Source organism: Pongo pygmaeus, chromosome 18, assembly GCF_028885625.2.
Source record: "Pongo pygmaeus isolate AG05252 chromosome 18, NHGRI_mPonPyg2-v2.0_pri, whole genome shotgun sequence".
NCBI lineage: Eukaryota > Metazoa > Chordata > Mammalia > Primates > Hominidae > Pongo > Pongo pygmaeus.
Genome location: NC_072391.2, coordinates 12,663,690 through 12,676,293, shown reverse-complemented (window position 1 = coordinate 12,676,293; position 12,604 = coordinate 12,663,690). Strand labels below are relative to the sequence as shown.

At 50.2% G+C, this 12,604-nt stretch overlaps 1 protein-coding gene across 15 annotated transcripts in view; it reads right to left on the bottom strand.

Moving 5' to 3' along the window:
- Positions 1-12,604, bottom strand: part of CIITA (class II major histocompatibility complex transactivator) — a 63,275-nt gene that overhangs the window by 13,054 nt on the left and 37,617 nt on the right. For 9 of the 15 annotated variants that reach the window (XM_054453005.2, XM_054453012.2, XM_054453006.2 and 6 more), the window contains 7 exons: positions 10,796-10,876; positions 9,987-10,079; positions 7,930-8,016; positions 4,224-4,307; positions 3,983-4,066; positions 3,147-3,244; positions 1,618-2,604 (listed from right to left, as the gene is read on the bottom strand). In XM_054453005.2, the coding sequence (XP_054308980.1) occupies positions 3,169-3,244; positions 3,983-4,066; positions 4,224-4,307; positions 7,930-8,016; positions 9,987-10,079; positions 10,796-10,876 (505 nt within the window). In that variant the 3' untranslated portion in view covers positions 1,618-2,604; positions 3,147-3,168. Of the gene's footprint in view, positions 1-1,617; positions 2,605-3,146; positions 3,245-3,982; positions 4,067-4,223; positions 4,308-7,929; positions 8,017-9,986; positions 10,080-10,795; positions 10,877-12,604 lie in introns of those variants that run through there. The other 6 variants (XM_054453001.2, XM_063653993.1, XM_054453000.2 and 3 more) reach the window with 4 other exon arrangements.

Below are 12,604 nucleotides of genomic sequence, written 5' to 3'. Positions count from 1 at the left end.
CAAAAGCAGTGGGTCAGACCAAAAACCTGGCACACGGCACAGTGGATGATCAGAGCACACCTCAGTGCTCACTCCTGTAGCTCCACACACAGGAGGCCCATGGCCTCTGTAGAGTCTACAAGTGCAGGGATCCCTTGCAGGGTGACACCTGAGCTATTTACAAGCTGAACCTGGATGGCAGCACCTGATACCCTTTGCAGCTGGTTCGAGGCAGGAGGTGCTTGCCTGTCTGCAAAGATCATCAACCATGAAGCCAAGTCTGGATCCCTCAGACTCTCTTGACACCCAACTCTCACTTGCTGGGGAGACGAGCAGAGCTTGGGAATCAGGCTGATCCTGTGGGCTTTGGGGCTGGTGAGCTAGAGCTGAACAGGCAGCTCCCACTGCCACCAGGAGTAAGCTAAGCTGTCTTGAATTGGGGCTTCTGAGCAGACTATGCCCGAGTGAAAAGCAACAGTCGTACCGGCAGCTCCCTGGGTAGAAAGCGGAGCTGCCAAGTCCCTTTCCGGCTCACTGCAGCCAAGGTGGGACTCCATCTCCGCTAAAAACCAGCTCACTCCCAGAACAGAGCTGTGTGTCAGAGGCAGAGGCAAACATTCCCCTTGGTACAGCTTTTGGTGCTTCAACCTTTCTCATCCCCAAACAATGAATTTTCCACTGAATTATAGGAAGCCACAAAGAAAAGTCCTCTCAGAAAAGAGGACTTGAGCCAAGGTGGGCTGTGGTGTGTGCGCGTGTGTGTGTGTATGTGTGTGTACATGCACACACGTGCATGTGCATATGTGGTGAAAGGAGGGTGGGTAGGAGAGTAGCAATCCTTGTCACACTGGCCAACAAAATATGGCAGAAGTAGGCTGGGTGCGGTGGTTCACACCTGTAATCCTAGCACTTTGGGAGGCTGAGGCAGGAGAATCACTTGAGGCCAGGAGTTCAAGACCTGCCTGGGCAACATAGTGAGACCCTGGCTCTACAAAAATAAAACTAAAGATTAGCTGGGCTTGGTGAGTCACCCCTATATTCCCAGCCATTCGGGAGGCTGAGGTGGGAGGATCACTTGAGCCCAGGATGTTGAGGCTGCAGTGAGCCGTGATCATACCACTGCATTCCAGACTGGGCGACAGAGCAAGACCCTGCCTCATATATATATATATGTGTGGCAGAAGTAATACTGTGTGACTTCTCGGGCTAGGTTATGAAAAGTGGTCTCTCTCTATCCCCTCCTCTCTCTCTTTTTCTCTCTCTTTTTGGGACACCGTCCAACCTAGCCACCATGCTATGAGGAAGCCCAACTAGCCCACATGGAGGGGTCCCAGCCAACTATTCCTTAGTGGAACCGAGGCCCCCAGCCAACAGCCAGCATTGCCTTGCAGACATACAGGAGAACGAGTCTTCAGGTGACCACAGCCCAACCCTCAAGCTGCCCCACCTGACACAGAGTAGGACAGAAGGAGCTGTCCCCGCTGAGCCTTGCTCAAATGACAGATATGTGAGCAGAATAAATGTGAGTGTTGTTTTAAGCCACTATGATTTGGGGTGGCTTGTTACATATTAGATAACCAGAGCAGTGGGTACCCCAAAATGGTAACAGGGTATGAACTCAAACCCTGGACCTGCCTGTGACGTTAAAGAGACATTTATAATGTAGTGAAAAAAGACACAGGAAATGAAGTTGTGCTTCCAGTCTGTTCCCCTCTCACCGCCCCATTAGTGTCCCATTAGCTGTTTCCCTGCTGAGGGCCAGTGCATCTGGCCAGGCCTAGCTTTGGCCTTGGCCAACAAAGTCAGTGCATTGAGTCCCACAGACAAAAGCAGCTGCCACAGAAGCCCAGCCTGTTGTAATCTGGGGAATTAGCAGGCTGGGAGTTGCCCATCAGTGTCTTCTGAGTGCCCGGTGTGCCCTGTCAAGGTATCTGGTCGGAGAGCAGGCTGGAGAAGTACTTTCTCTGTGGCCGGGTGCCGTGGCTCACGCCTGTAATCCCACCACTTTGGGAGGCTGAGGTGGGCGGATCACCTGAGTTCAAGAGTTTGAGACCAGCCTGGCCAACATGGCAAAACCCTGTCTCTACTAAAAATTAAAAAATTAGCCAGACGTGATGGTGGGTGCCTGTAGTCCCAGCTACTCGGGAGGCTGAAGCAGGAGAATCGCTTGAACCCAAGAGGCGGAGGTTGCGGTGAGCCCACATCGCACCACTGCATTCCAGCCTGGGTAACAGTGAGACTCTGTCTAAAAATAAAAAAAAAAGAAGTACTTTCTCCCCAGCGTGGCAGGGGACTGGGCAGGCAGAATGGGGCTGCCTCTGTCACTCGCTCTGGCCTGGCCGTGGCTGTCCGCAATGTCCTTCAGAGAAGGCCTCAGGGCTCCTGGGTGGACCGCAGCTGCCACCAGGCATCCACCCAACTGGGCGCTAAAGGAACCTGGAGCTGGGCCTGTGTCTGTTAGCAGAGCAAGACGTGGTTCATTCCACAGCCAGGCAGGGGCCAACCCTGAACCAGCAGGGGCCAGGTGCCAGGATGCTGAGGCTCAGGGGATACAGCCTGGAGAAGAGCTGTGTCCACAAGTACCTAGTTCAAGGTCCAGCGTGGTTAGTGTCCTCAGAGAACAGGCTGTAGAGGGAGGAGCCAGGAGAGGGGGTTTAGCCAGGACACTCTAGGAGGGGCAGCTTGACACCTGGGAAGGGTGCTATCGAGATGGGGGGATGGGAGGGGCAGTGGGAATGCAGCACAGTGCGGGGAGCACAGGGCTGGGGGACAGCGATCTTCATAGTGAGGGGCAGGAGACTTGTCAAGCAAGTTCATCTGAGACAAACCCAGAGCATCAGGGCAGCCACCAAGCCAAAACAGCAGCTGGGAAGGCGTGGAGTCCCCAAAGGAAGCTCTTCCAAGCGCTGAGGCTGTGGGATGTGGATGGCCAACTTTCCTGTCCTCTGGTCTCTAAGCCTGACCACAGGGACCAAGCTCGCAAAGCCTGGAGGACAGCTCCACCGAGCCCAGGCTGGAGATGGGGGGAACGTCTCTGATGACGCATGCGTCCAAGGGTGGTGGCCCAGCCCCACCTGTGTCCCGCCCACATTTTATTAATGCCACCTTCCCAAGGACACTGCCCCCAACCCACTGCGGCTCTCCCCTCCCAAGCCCACCCTGGTTACCCTGTCCAGAGCACAGCTGGGATCATCTCAGGCTGATCCGTGAATCCTGTTGTTGCAGGTGTTCCTGGACACTGAATGGGATGGTGGGCGTCCACATCCTGCAAGCGGGGATGGGACACAGGGCCAAGTTAGAGGAGAGAGGGCGGCCTGGGGCCCCAATGACAGCTGCCCCCAAATCCCTCCTTCCACCCAGCCTAGAACCTTGGGGACTTTTCCCCTGGCAAGATACCGACCGCTGTGGGTCATGGGGAAAAGGAGAAGCCTAGGAGGCCCGAGATACCTTTATGGTTCTGCAGCTGACTTGCTGTGTGACCCCAGAAAGGTTAGTTAACTGCTCTGTGCTTTATTTTCCTCATCTGTGAGATGGGTCTTGTAAGACCCACCCTGTGCGTCTCAGAAGAGGTGAGTGATTGTGGAGATAAAAGTGCTTTGAAAGAATATAAAGTAACCAGTATTGGACATCATGGTGACTTAATAAAATATAAACTTGAACCATATGAAATTGCCAATTTTACAGGTCAAAAATGGGTGGATGTCAGCAATTTCATATGGTTCAGCCTAAGATAGCATTTATTGAGCATTTTTGTGTGCCAGCTACTGTTGTTATAAGAGCTTTATAGGGCTTGATTAGTTTAAGCCTCACAAAACCTCTTGGGTGGATATTATTACCATCCCCACTTTACAGATGAAGAAGCTGAGGCCAGAGGGGGAAGTGTCTGCTCACCCAGGGTTGCAGATTGGTGAAGGGAAGAGCATGATTTGAGCTCTGGGGTCACACTGGGCCACACGCCTGGGGAGTGAGTTGTTCTCCACCCACCAGGGTTGCCTGGACTTACGCCAGCGTCTCCACATGAGGACACCTCCGAAGGCTGGCAGCGAGCTGCTGGGCCCCGGCAGCCGTGAACTTGTTGTACTGGACGCTGGCAAGAGAAACTCACCTTGGGGCTTGGCCCTTGGGACTCCCCAGCTCCAGACCAAGGCCACCCCCACATCCAGCTCCTCCAGGACACCAGAGAGAGACCCTCAGTGTCTCCCACCCCGGGCTGAGCCACCCATCGCCCAGACTCCCACACTCACTCCATCACCCGGAGGGACACCATGTCCGGAAGCACACGAGCCAGGCTCTCGGCTCCCACGTCGCAGATGCAGTTATTGTACAAGCTGTCGGAAACAGAGGCCAGGGGGAGGGATTGGAGGCCCGTGCATGGTCAGCCTTCCAGAAGCCAGCACCCCTAGATTCCAGAAAAAGCCTGGTCCCACCATCCCTGGGGGAAGGAACCAATATTTATTGCACAACAGAGCGTGGCATTGTGCCAAGTGCTTACATAGACCATTGGGATGGTTCCCATTTTCCAGATATGAAAATAGAGGCTAGGAATGAATAAGTGACTTGCTCAGAGTTTCTTTCCCCAGGTCCCACTAGTCCTCTTGTTCAGGGCTGTGGTGATTGCTTCTAGGGTCTTGGTGTCCCCTGCAGCCTGGAGGTCAGCCCCATGGGAGTCAACACCTACTGGGATTATTGCCCCATTTTAAAGACAGGCAAACCGAGACCGAGAGAGTTGAGACCACTTCTCTGTGGTCAAACAGTGAGCCCAGGAAAACAGCAGGACTAAAAGGAAGTCATTTCTTGCCTTACTGTGTGGAAACTCTCAGGAGAACAACTTCCCAAGTTCAAATCCCAGCTGTGCCTCTTACTGCCTATGTGACCTTGGGCAAGCTACTCAACTCTTCTGAGACTCAGTTTGCCCATCTGTAAAATGGGCATGATAGAGTCATTGTGGGGAGGAGTAAATGAATCAATGCTGGTATAACATTTAGAATATGCCTTGGTGCCTAGAATGAACTAAATGTTAGCTATGGTTCTGACTATCTCACGGGAACATTGGTTGAGGGTCACATGAGTTAACATAGAGGGCGTGACCAGCACTGGGGGCAGGAAGAGAAAAAGCCAGTCACTGGGCCAGCTCCAGTTTCTGCGGTGTATTCACAACCAGCATTAGTAGCAGTGAAAATAGCATGATGAGTGTCACTGATGCCAACTTCGGCTGTTTACTCGACACCAAGCAGCCTTTTAACAGGCCAGGTGCTGCTGTGAGTATGATTTCAGGGCCATGACTTTGCCGTGATTCAGCCTTAGAGCTCCCTTGCAGGGCTGCATATAAAAGCAGCAGGTGCAGTGGCTCACGCCTATAATCCTAACACTTTGGGAGGCCGAGGCAGGTGGATCACCTAAGGTCAGGAGTTTGAGACCAGCCTGACCAACATGGTGAAACCCCGTCTCTACTAAAAATACAAAATTAGCCGGGTGTGATGGCACATGCCTATAATCCCAGCTACTCGGGAGGCTGAGGCAGGAGAATTGCTTGAACCCTGGAGGCAGAGTTGCAGTGAACTGAGATTGCACTCCAGCCTTGGCAATAACAAAACTGTCTCGAAAAAAAAGAAAAAAAATGAAAGCAGCAGGTTTACACTGCTGCCAAGTGGATTCAGGCTAAATAAACTCATATCACAGGTCGGCCGGTACCAGTGCAGAAACTAGATGGGGGTTTTGCAATCTGTGAACGCTGGAGACCCTTCCTCCACCCCACAGGGAGAGTAATCTGACCATATTTCATCGATGCCGAGACATACATGTCACCATTTGAATATCACTGAGATCAGGATGTGTCTTATAACCAATAGCGTGTCACAGTTTGCATTTTGGCCTTATATTGGGGTCTTACAATGGATGGCATCTTAGATTCCATGAAATATGATGTTTCTTAAAGGGTAAATCAGGCTGGGCATGGTGGCTCACACCCGTAATCCCAGCACTTTGGAAGGCTGAGGTGGGTGGATCACTTGGGCGCAGGATTTCAAGACCAGTCTCGGCCACATGGCGAAACCCTGTCTCTCCTGAAAACACAAAAATAGCCTGGTGTGGTGGAGGGCGTCTGTAATCCCAGCTACTTGGGAGGCTGAGGCATGAGAATCACTTGAACCCAGGAGGCAGTGCTTGCAGTGAGCTGAGATCATGCCAATGCACCTTAGCCTGGGTGATAAAGTGAGACTTGGTCTCAAAAAGAAAAGAAAGTGTAAATCAGATCAAGTGTCACCTTCCCGAGCCCACCTACTTTTCCATTCACACTGAAAAAACTGCAAATACCTCTTGTGACCCACAAGGGCCTCCCTGTGTGATCTGGATCCCCCTGACCTTGCCTACCTCCACCATTGCCCAGCCTCTGTCCCTCATTCACTACACACAGCCACAGCGGCCCTTCTGACCCTCAAAACCCAGCCCCTTTTCCCACTTAGGGCCTTTGCACCTGCTCTTCTTTCTTCCTAGAGTCCTTTTCCCCTAGAGCTTCCCACAGAAGAATCATCTCCCCAGAAGTCCTGTACCCTCCTGGGGCTTGTTAGTTTCCTTCCCAGCGTGAATCACTGTTTTACAATATTTTATTTATGTATGTGCCTAATTCCTACTATGCAAAGAAACTCAAAAGCAAGAACGACATCTCTCTAGTTCATATTTGTATCTCTAGTTTTTAGCACAACTATGAACCAGACAGATTCTATTTTTGCTTTTGAGTTTCTTTGCATAGCAAGAAGTAAGCACCTACATAAATAAAATATTGTAAAACAGTGATAGTGCTGGGAAGAAATTAATAAGTCTCAGGAGGGTACAGGACCCAGTTACTTGGGAGGCTGAGGTGGGTGGTTCGCTTGAGTCCAGGTAGTCGAGGCTGTAGTGAGCCATCATTGCACCCCTGCACTACAGCCTGGGTGAGACCCCATCTCCAAATAAATAAATAAATAAATAAATAAATAAAGGTGGCCGGGCATGGTGGCTCACGCCTGTAATCCTAGTACTCACTTTGGGAGGCCGAGGCGGGTGGATCACCTGAGATCAGGAGCTTGAGACCAGCCTGGCCAACATGGCGAAACCCCGTCTCTACTAAAAATATAAAAACTAGCTGGACGTGGTGGTGGGTGCCTATAATCCCAGCTACTCGGAACAATGAGGCAGGAGAATCACTTGAACCTGGGGGGCAGAAGTTGCAGTGAGCTGAGATCACACCACTTCACTCCAGCCTGGGTGACAGAGCGAGACTCCATCTCAAAAACAAAAATTAAAAAAATTAAAAATAAATAAATAATAAGGGACCAAATGCCATCTTTCCTGGGAATCTGACTCTGGCTGTCCGCAGTAAGTGAAGAGCTCTGGCAAAGAGGAGAGCAGTTTCTCCCAGTCTGTCGAGTGAGAAGAGCTGGTAATGCTGAGTTGGATGACTGAGGCTCTGGTCCAAGCTCAGTCCTCTGATTATCTCTGGGACCACACCAGGGCCTGGCTGGAAGTCACTCAAAAGCAGGAGGTGCTATGCCAAGGCCTACCAGAAGGTGGCAGTGAAACAGTGACCGGCATGTAAGTGATAAGGCCGGCAAAAGCTGCCGTGCGTGGTTAGCCTTCCAGAAGCCACCACCCCTAGGTTCCAGAAAAAGCCTGGTCCCGCCATCCCTGGGGGAAAAGGACCAATATTTATTGCACAACACAACCTGGCATTGTGACAAGTGCTTACATAGACCATTAGGATGGTTCCCATTTTCCAGGTAAGAAAACAGGGGCTAGGAATGAATAAGTGACTTGCCCAGAGTTTCTTTCCCCAGGTCCTGCTAATCCTTTTGTTCAGGGCTGTGGTGATTGCTTCTAGGGTCTCAGTGTCCCCTGCAGCCAGCACGGTATGGGTTCCCTGCACTCTGCAGCCCGCCAGCTCAGCACCTGACCAGTAGCCGGGGCCCCACTCACCTTAGCCTGAGCAGGGATGCAGCGAGTGAAGGCAGGGCCTCGGCGAGTTTGTAGGCACCCAGGTCAGTGATGTTGTTCTGGGACAGGCTGTGGGGACACAGTGAGGGGGAGGGCTCAGGACCAAACTTGCATGCCTCCCTTTGACCTCAAGGAGAGTTCTGGGTCATAGGCTGTGAATGGCGCTGTCGACAGACTTAAGCTACCTCTCGGTAAATAAGAGGATACTGTTAGGTCCTGTGGCCAAGTGGGAGGGCAGGGATGAGGAGGTGGATGGGAGGGAGAGCGCACCCTCCTGCCTCCACCTGTCCTGTGATTTTACAACATCTCCTCTTTTCCCTCCATGCCACTTTTCAGCACTATAATGAAATAAGTGTTGGCATTATTTGTTTAATGGCTGTGTAATCCTTTCTGCCGGGTTGTGGGCTTCATATGGAGCAGGGCTGTGTCTGTTTTGCTCATTACTGTATCCCTGTGCCTAGAGCACTGCTAGGCACATAGTAGGTGCTCAATAAATACTTAAGTGGGGTGGTGGGTAAGAAAGGGGGGGAGGGAAGGACTAAGGAGAAGAAATCTAGCTTACAGTGTTACCTAGGACACTAGAAATTACTGGAGAAGTCCCACGGTCCTACAATTAAGGAAATTGCTAAGTAAATTCCAGTAAATTATTTGGCCATCCTAAGACCTTGGTTGTGAGGGGGAGTGTGGGAAGATTTTGATATCCTCTAGGTTCAGTAAAAAATCATGTTGACCTGGGCGTGGTGGCTCATGCCGGTAATCCCAGCACTTTGGGAGGGTGAGGTGGGCGGATCACTTGAGGTCAGGAGTTCAAGACCAGCCTGACCAACCTGGTGAAACCCTGTCTCTACTAAAAATACAAAAATTAGTTGGGTGTGGTGGTGCATGCCTGTAATTCCAGCTACTTGGGAGGCTGAGGTGGGAGAATTGCTTGAACCCAGGAGGTGAAGTTTGCAATAAGCAGATCATACCACTGACTGCAGCCTGGGCTACAGAGCGAGACTCCGTCTCAAAAAAAAAGAAAAAAATAAAAAATCCGATTGAACCAGGCACGGTGACTCATGCTTGTAATCCCAGTACTTTGGGAGGCAGAGGCGGGAGGATGGCTTGAGGTCAGAAGTTCAAGACCAGCCTGGTCAACATGGTGAAACCACATCTCTACAAAAAAATACAAAAATTAGCGAGACGTGGTGGCATGCACCTGTCCCAGCTACTCAGAAGGTTGAGATGGGAGGATTGCTTGAGCCTAGGAGATTGAAGCTGCAGTGAGCCATGATTACACCAGGGCACTCCACCCTGGGTGACAGAGTGAGACCTTGTCTGAAAAAAAGAAAAAAATCACATTGATCCTCCTGTAACTTATCCATCTCCAACTTTCCAGAGCCCAGAACAGTTTTTAAAAAGTTTTACTGTTTTGATAATAATGCTTTATTGATAAATCCTAATCTGTCTCTCCTATTTAACCCCTAGTATAATTTTCTGTCACCAAACATTATTTTCATTACTGTATACTTTATAATTACTGACTTGTTTACTTGTTCATTGTGTCTCCTCACTAGAATTTAAGATTCCTGAGATCAGGGGATTTATTTGTTTTGTTTAAAGCTGGGTCTCCAGGGCCTAGAAAGGTGCCTGCACGTAGTAGGTCCTCCTTAAATATTTGTTGATTAAATTAACAAATGGTTGGGTAATTAATAAGGAAATGACTGCATGAGTGAATAGATGAATCATTGAACGGAAGGATGAATGGCTGATTGAATAGGTGAATGAGTGAATGAATGAATGAATGAATGAATGGATGAATCCACTGGGGCTGGGCATGGTAAGTCACACCTATAATCCCAGAACTTTGGGAAGCTGAGGTGAGGAGATTCTTTGAGGCCAGGAGTTCAAGGCTGCAGAGCTATGATCATAGCACTATATTCTAGCCTGGGTGACACAGCGAGCCCTTGTCTAAAAAAACAAATTTAAATTAATTTTTAAAAAGTCAGCTGGACTTTGGGGGCCAGATTCAGCAGGAAGGGCAGGCCCAGCTCACTCACTTGAGGGTTTCCAAGGACTTCAGCTGGGGGAAGGTGGCTGAGAGCTGCGAGACACCCTCGTCCCCGATCTTGTTCTCACTCAGCGCATCCAGGCTGCAGGTGGAATCAGATGGGGGCCATCAGCTAGCATCTGGGGGCCATCTGACCCTTCCCGTCCCAGCGTAGGCCTCCTCAGCCCTGGCACCTGCCCTTCCCACCCCCCAGCTCTAATACACCATAGGCAGCCGGCACACTCCTGAGCTTTTCAGACCAGGACTTCATCACCTGGGGGCTCCAACCAGCCAGCCAGAGGGCAAAGTCTAACTCCTGATGGACTTGAATCCCTGTTTAGCTTCTTAGGAACTAAGCCCCTGAGGCTTGGCAACTTTCTTAACCTCCATTGTAAAGTAGGACTATGCTCCCCAACCCCTCCCCAGCTGAATTGCTGAGAGCAACAAATGAGGTTGTGAGGAAAGGAGTTTCAAAGGTCACGAAAGGCTCTACAACTTTTTTTATCATTGGGGATTCCCATCTGATGTGGAGTCATCTCATCACTCATGTGCCAGCCACATTGAGGATGCAGTAGGTGGAAGAGAGAAAAAATGGGACAAAGTGAGGGCTTTTCTCTCTGCATGTGCCTTGGGGGCAGGATTTGGGGTTGTCAAAACCCAGAGGTTGCTAGGCACTGTAGCATGCACCTGTGGTCCCAACTACTCAGGAGACTGAGGCAGGAGGACCACTTGAGCCCAGGAATTCGAGGCTGCAGTGAGCTATGATCACAGCACTGCACCCAGATGTTGAGAGGAAGGGGTCCCAGAGTCTATACTCACTCCAGATGCTGCAGGGAGGAAAAGGCCGTGAGGATCTGCACCAGTTTGGGGAAAGTCTGGGGGCCTGAGATGGGGCCCAGCCTAGGAGGCAAAGAGCAAGAGTAAGACCTCCAGTCACAGTCACAGCCCCTCATTCAGCCCCAGGGTGGGGCAGAGACAAGGCACAGAAGTCAGGTCCTGTCTGAGGCCCCTCCTCTTCCCTTCCACCCCAGCCTCTTAGGTCCCTGCAACCCTTCCACGTAGGACTCCAATCTTTTCTGCTTGGGGTAGATTTCATAGCCCCCCATAAGAGGCCCCATGAGGCTGGGAACAGTGGCTCATGTCTGTAATTCCAGCATTTTGGGAGGCCAAGGTAAGAGGACTGCTTGAGCCCAGGATTTCAAGACCAGGTTGGGCAACATAGTGAGACTCAGTCTCTACAAAAAATACAATAATTAGCCGAGTGTGGTGGTGTGTCCTGTGGTCTCAGCTTCTTGGGAGGCTGAGGTGGAAGGATTGCTTGAGCCCAGGAGGTGGAGGATGCAGTGAGCCATGATCACACCACTGCACTCCAGCTTGGGTAAGAGTGAGACCCTGTCTCAAAAAAAAAAAAAAACAAAAAAAAGAAAAAGACGTAAGTTGGGCTCCCAGCTTGGGGCTCCCCAGCTTTTGTCTCTAAGAAGGGAGCCAGTTCTTACTCTTCCCAGCGTCCACAGATACCCTTCTCCCTCCCCAGCCTGGGGAAGGGGTCCTGCAATGCCAGCTGAGGACCACCACCAGTGGTAAACCAGGTGGTTGACTAATATGCCTTTGCATTTTAATAACAAAAGGAACCATTTGTGGAGCATTTATTATAAGCCAGGGACATGCTAGGCCCTTCCCTCGGCCTAGATCTTATTTACTCCTCAAGACTCTGAGCTATGGGCTCTTAACTCCATTTTACATATAGGGAAACAGGCACTAGGAGATCAAATAGCTCACACAGGGTCACACAGCCTGGATCAACATTTAGACCAGACTTCAAGGGGATGAGAAAAATAAGGACAAAGAAGGGCCATTTAGTTTAAAAATATGGTTAAATGCATTCCATATAAAGAGCTGTCTTTTATTCTGCAATTATGTCCCTTGAACTTTTTCAATATTAAAATGATCATTCTCTGGTAAAATTATGGTGCCAGCAGTGGGTATTTTGTTGTTATTTGTTTGTTTGAATGAGCATCCTTGATAAAAATTAAAAAACAGTAACCGCGCACGGTCACTTGAATTCATACTGAAATGTTCTCGGCCTCTGAAATCCTGAAGTCTGAGAACACTGGCCTCAGCAAAAGGCCACAGGATCAGAGTTTGACTCCAGGATCTGGCATTTGGCTCCCTGCTAAAGGCCCTGGCAAATCCCTTCACCCGTAAGTCTTGATCTCCTCAAATATTTCACCCCAATCTTATGGGGTTCTTGGATTAAGGCATTCATTGTTAAATATTGACCACTTGCCTACTATGTGCCAGGCCCAGGGAGGAAAGCTGTGGGCCAAACAGACAAAAATCCTTGCCTTCTGGGTGCTGACATTCCAGTGGGGAAGACAGACAGATAATTAAAGAAATTGGAAAGCAAGCCGATGTCTGAGACAATGAATCATATAGAAAGGTACAGTGGTGAGGGGGATGGAGTTTTTTTTTTTTAACCGTGAGGGGGATGGAGTTTTATTTATTTATTTATTTATTATTATTATTATTATTATTATTTTTGAGATGGGGTCTCACTCTGTCATCCAAGCTGGACTGCAGTGGCACGATCTCAGCTCACTGCAACTTCCACCTCCCGGTTTCAAGGGA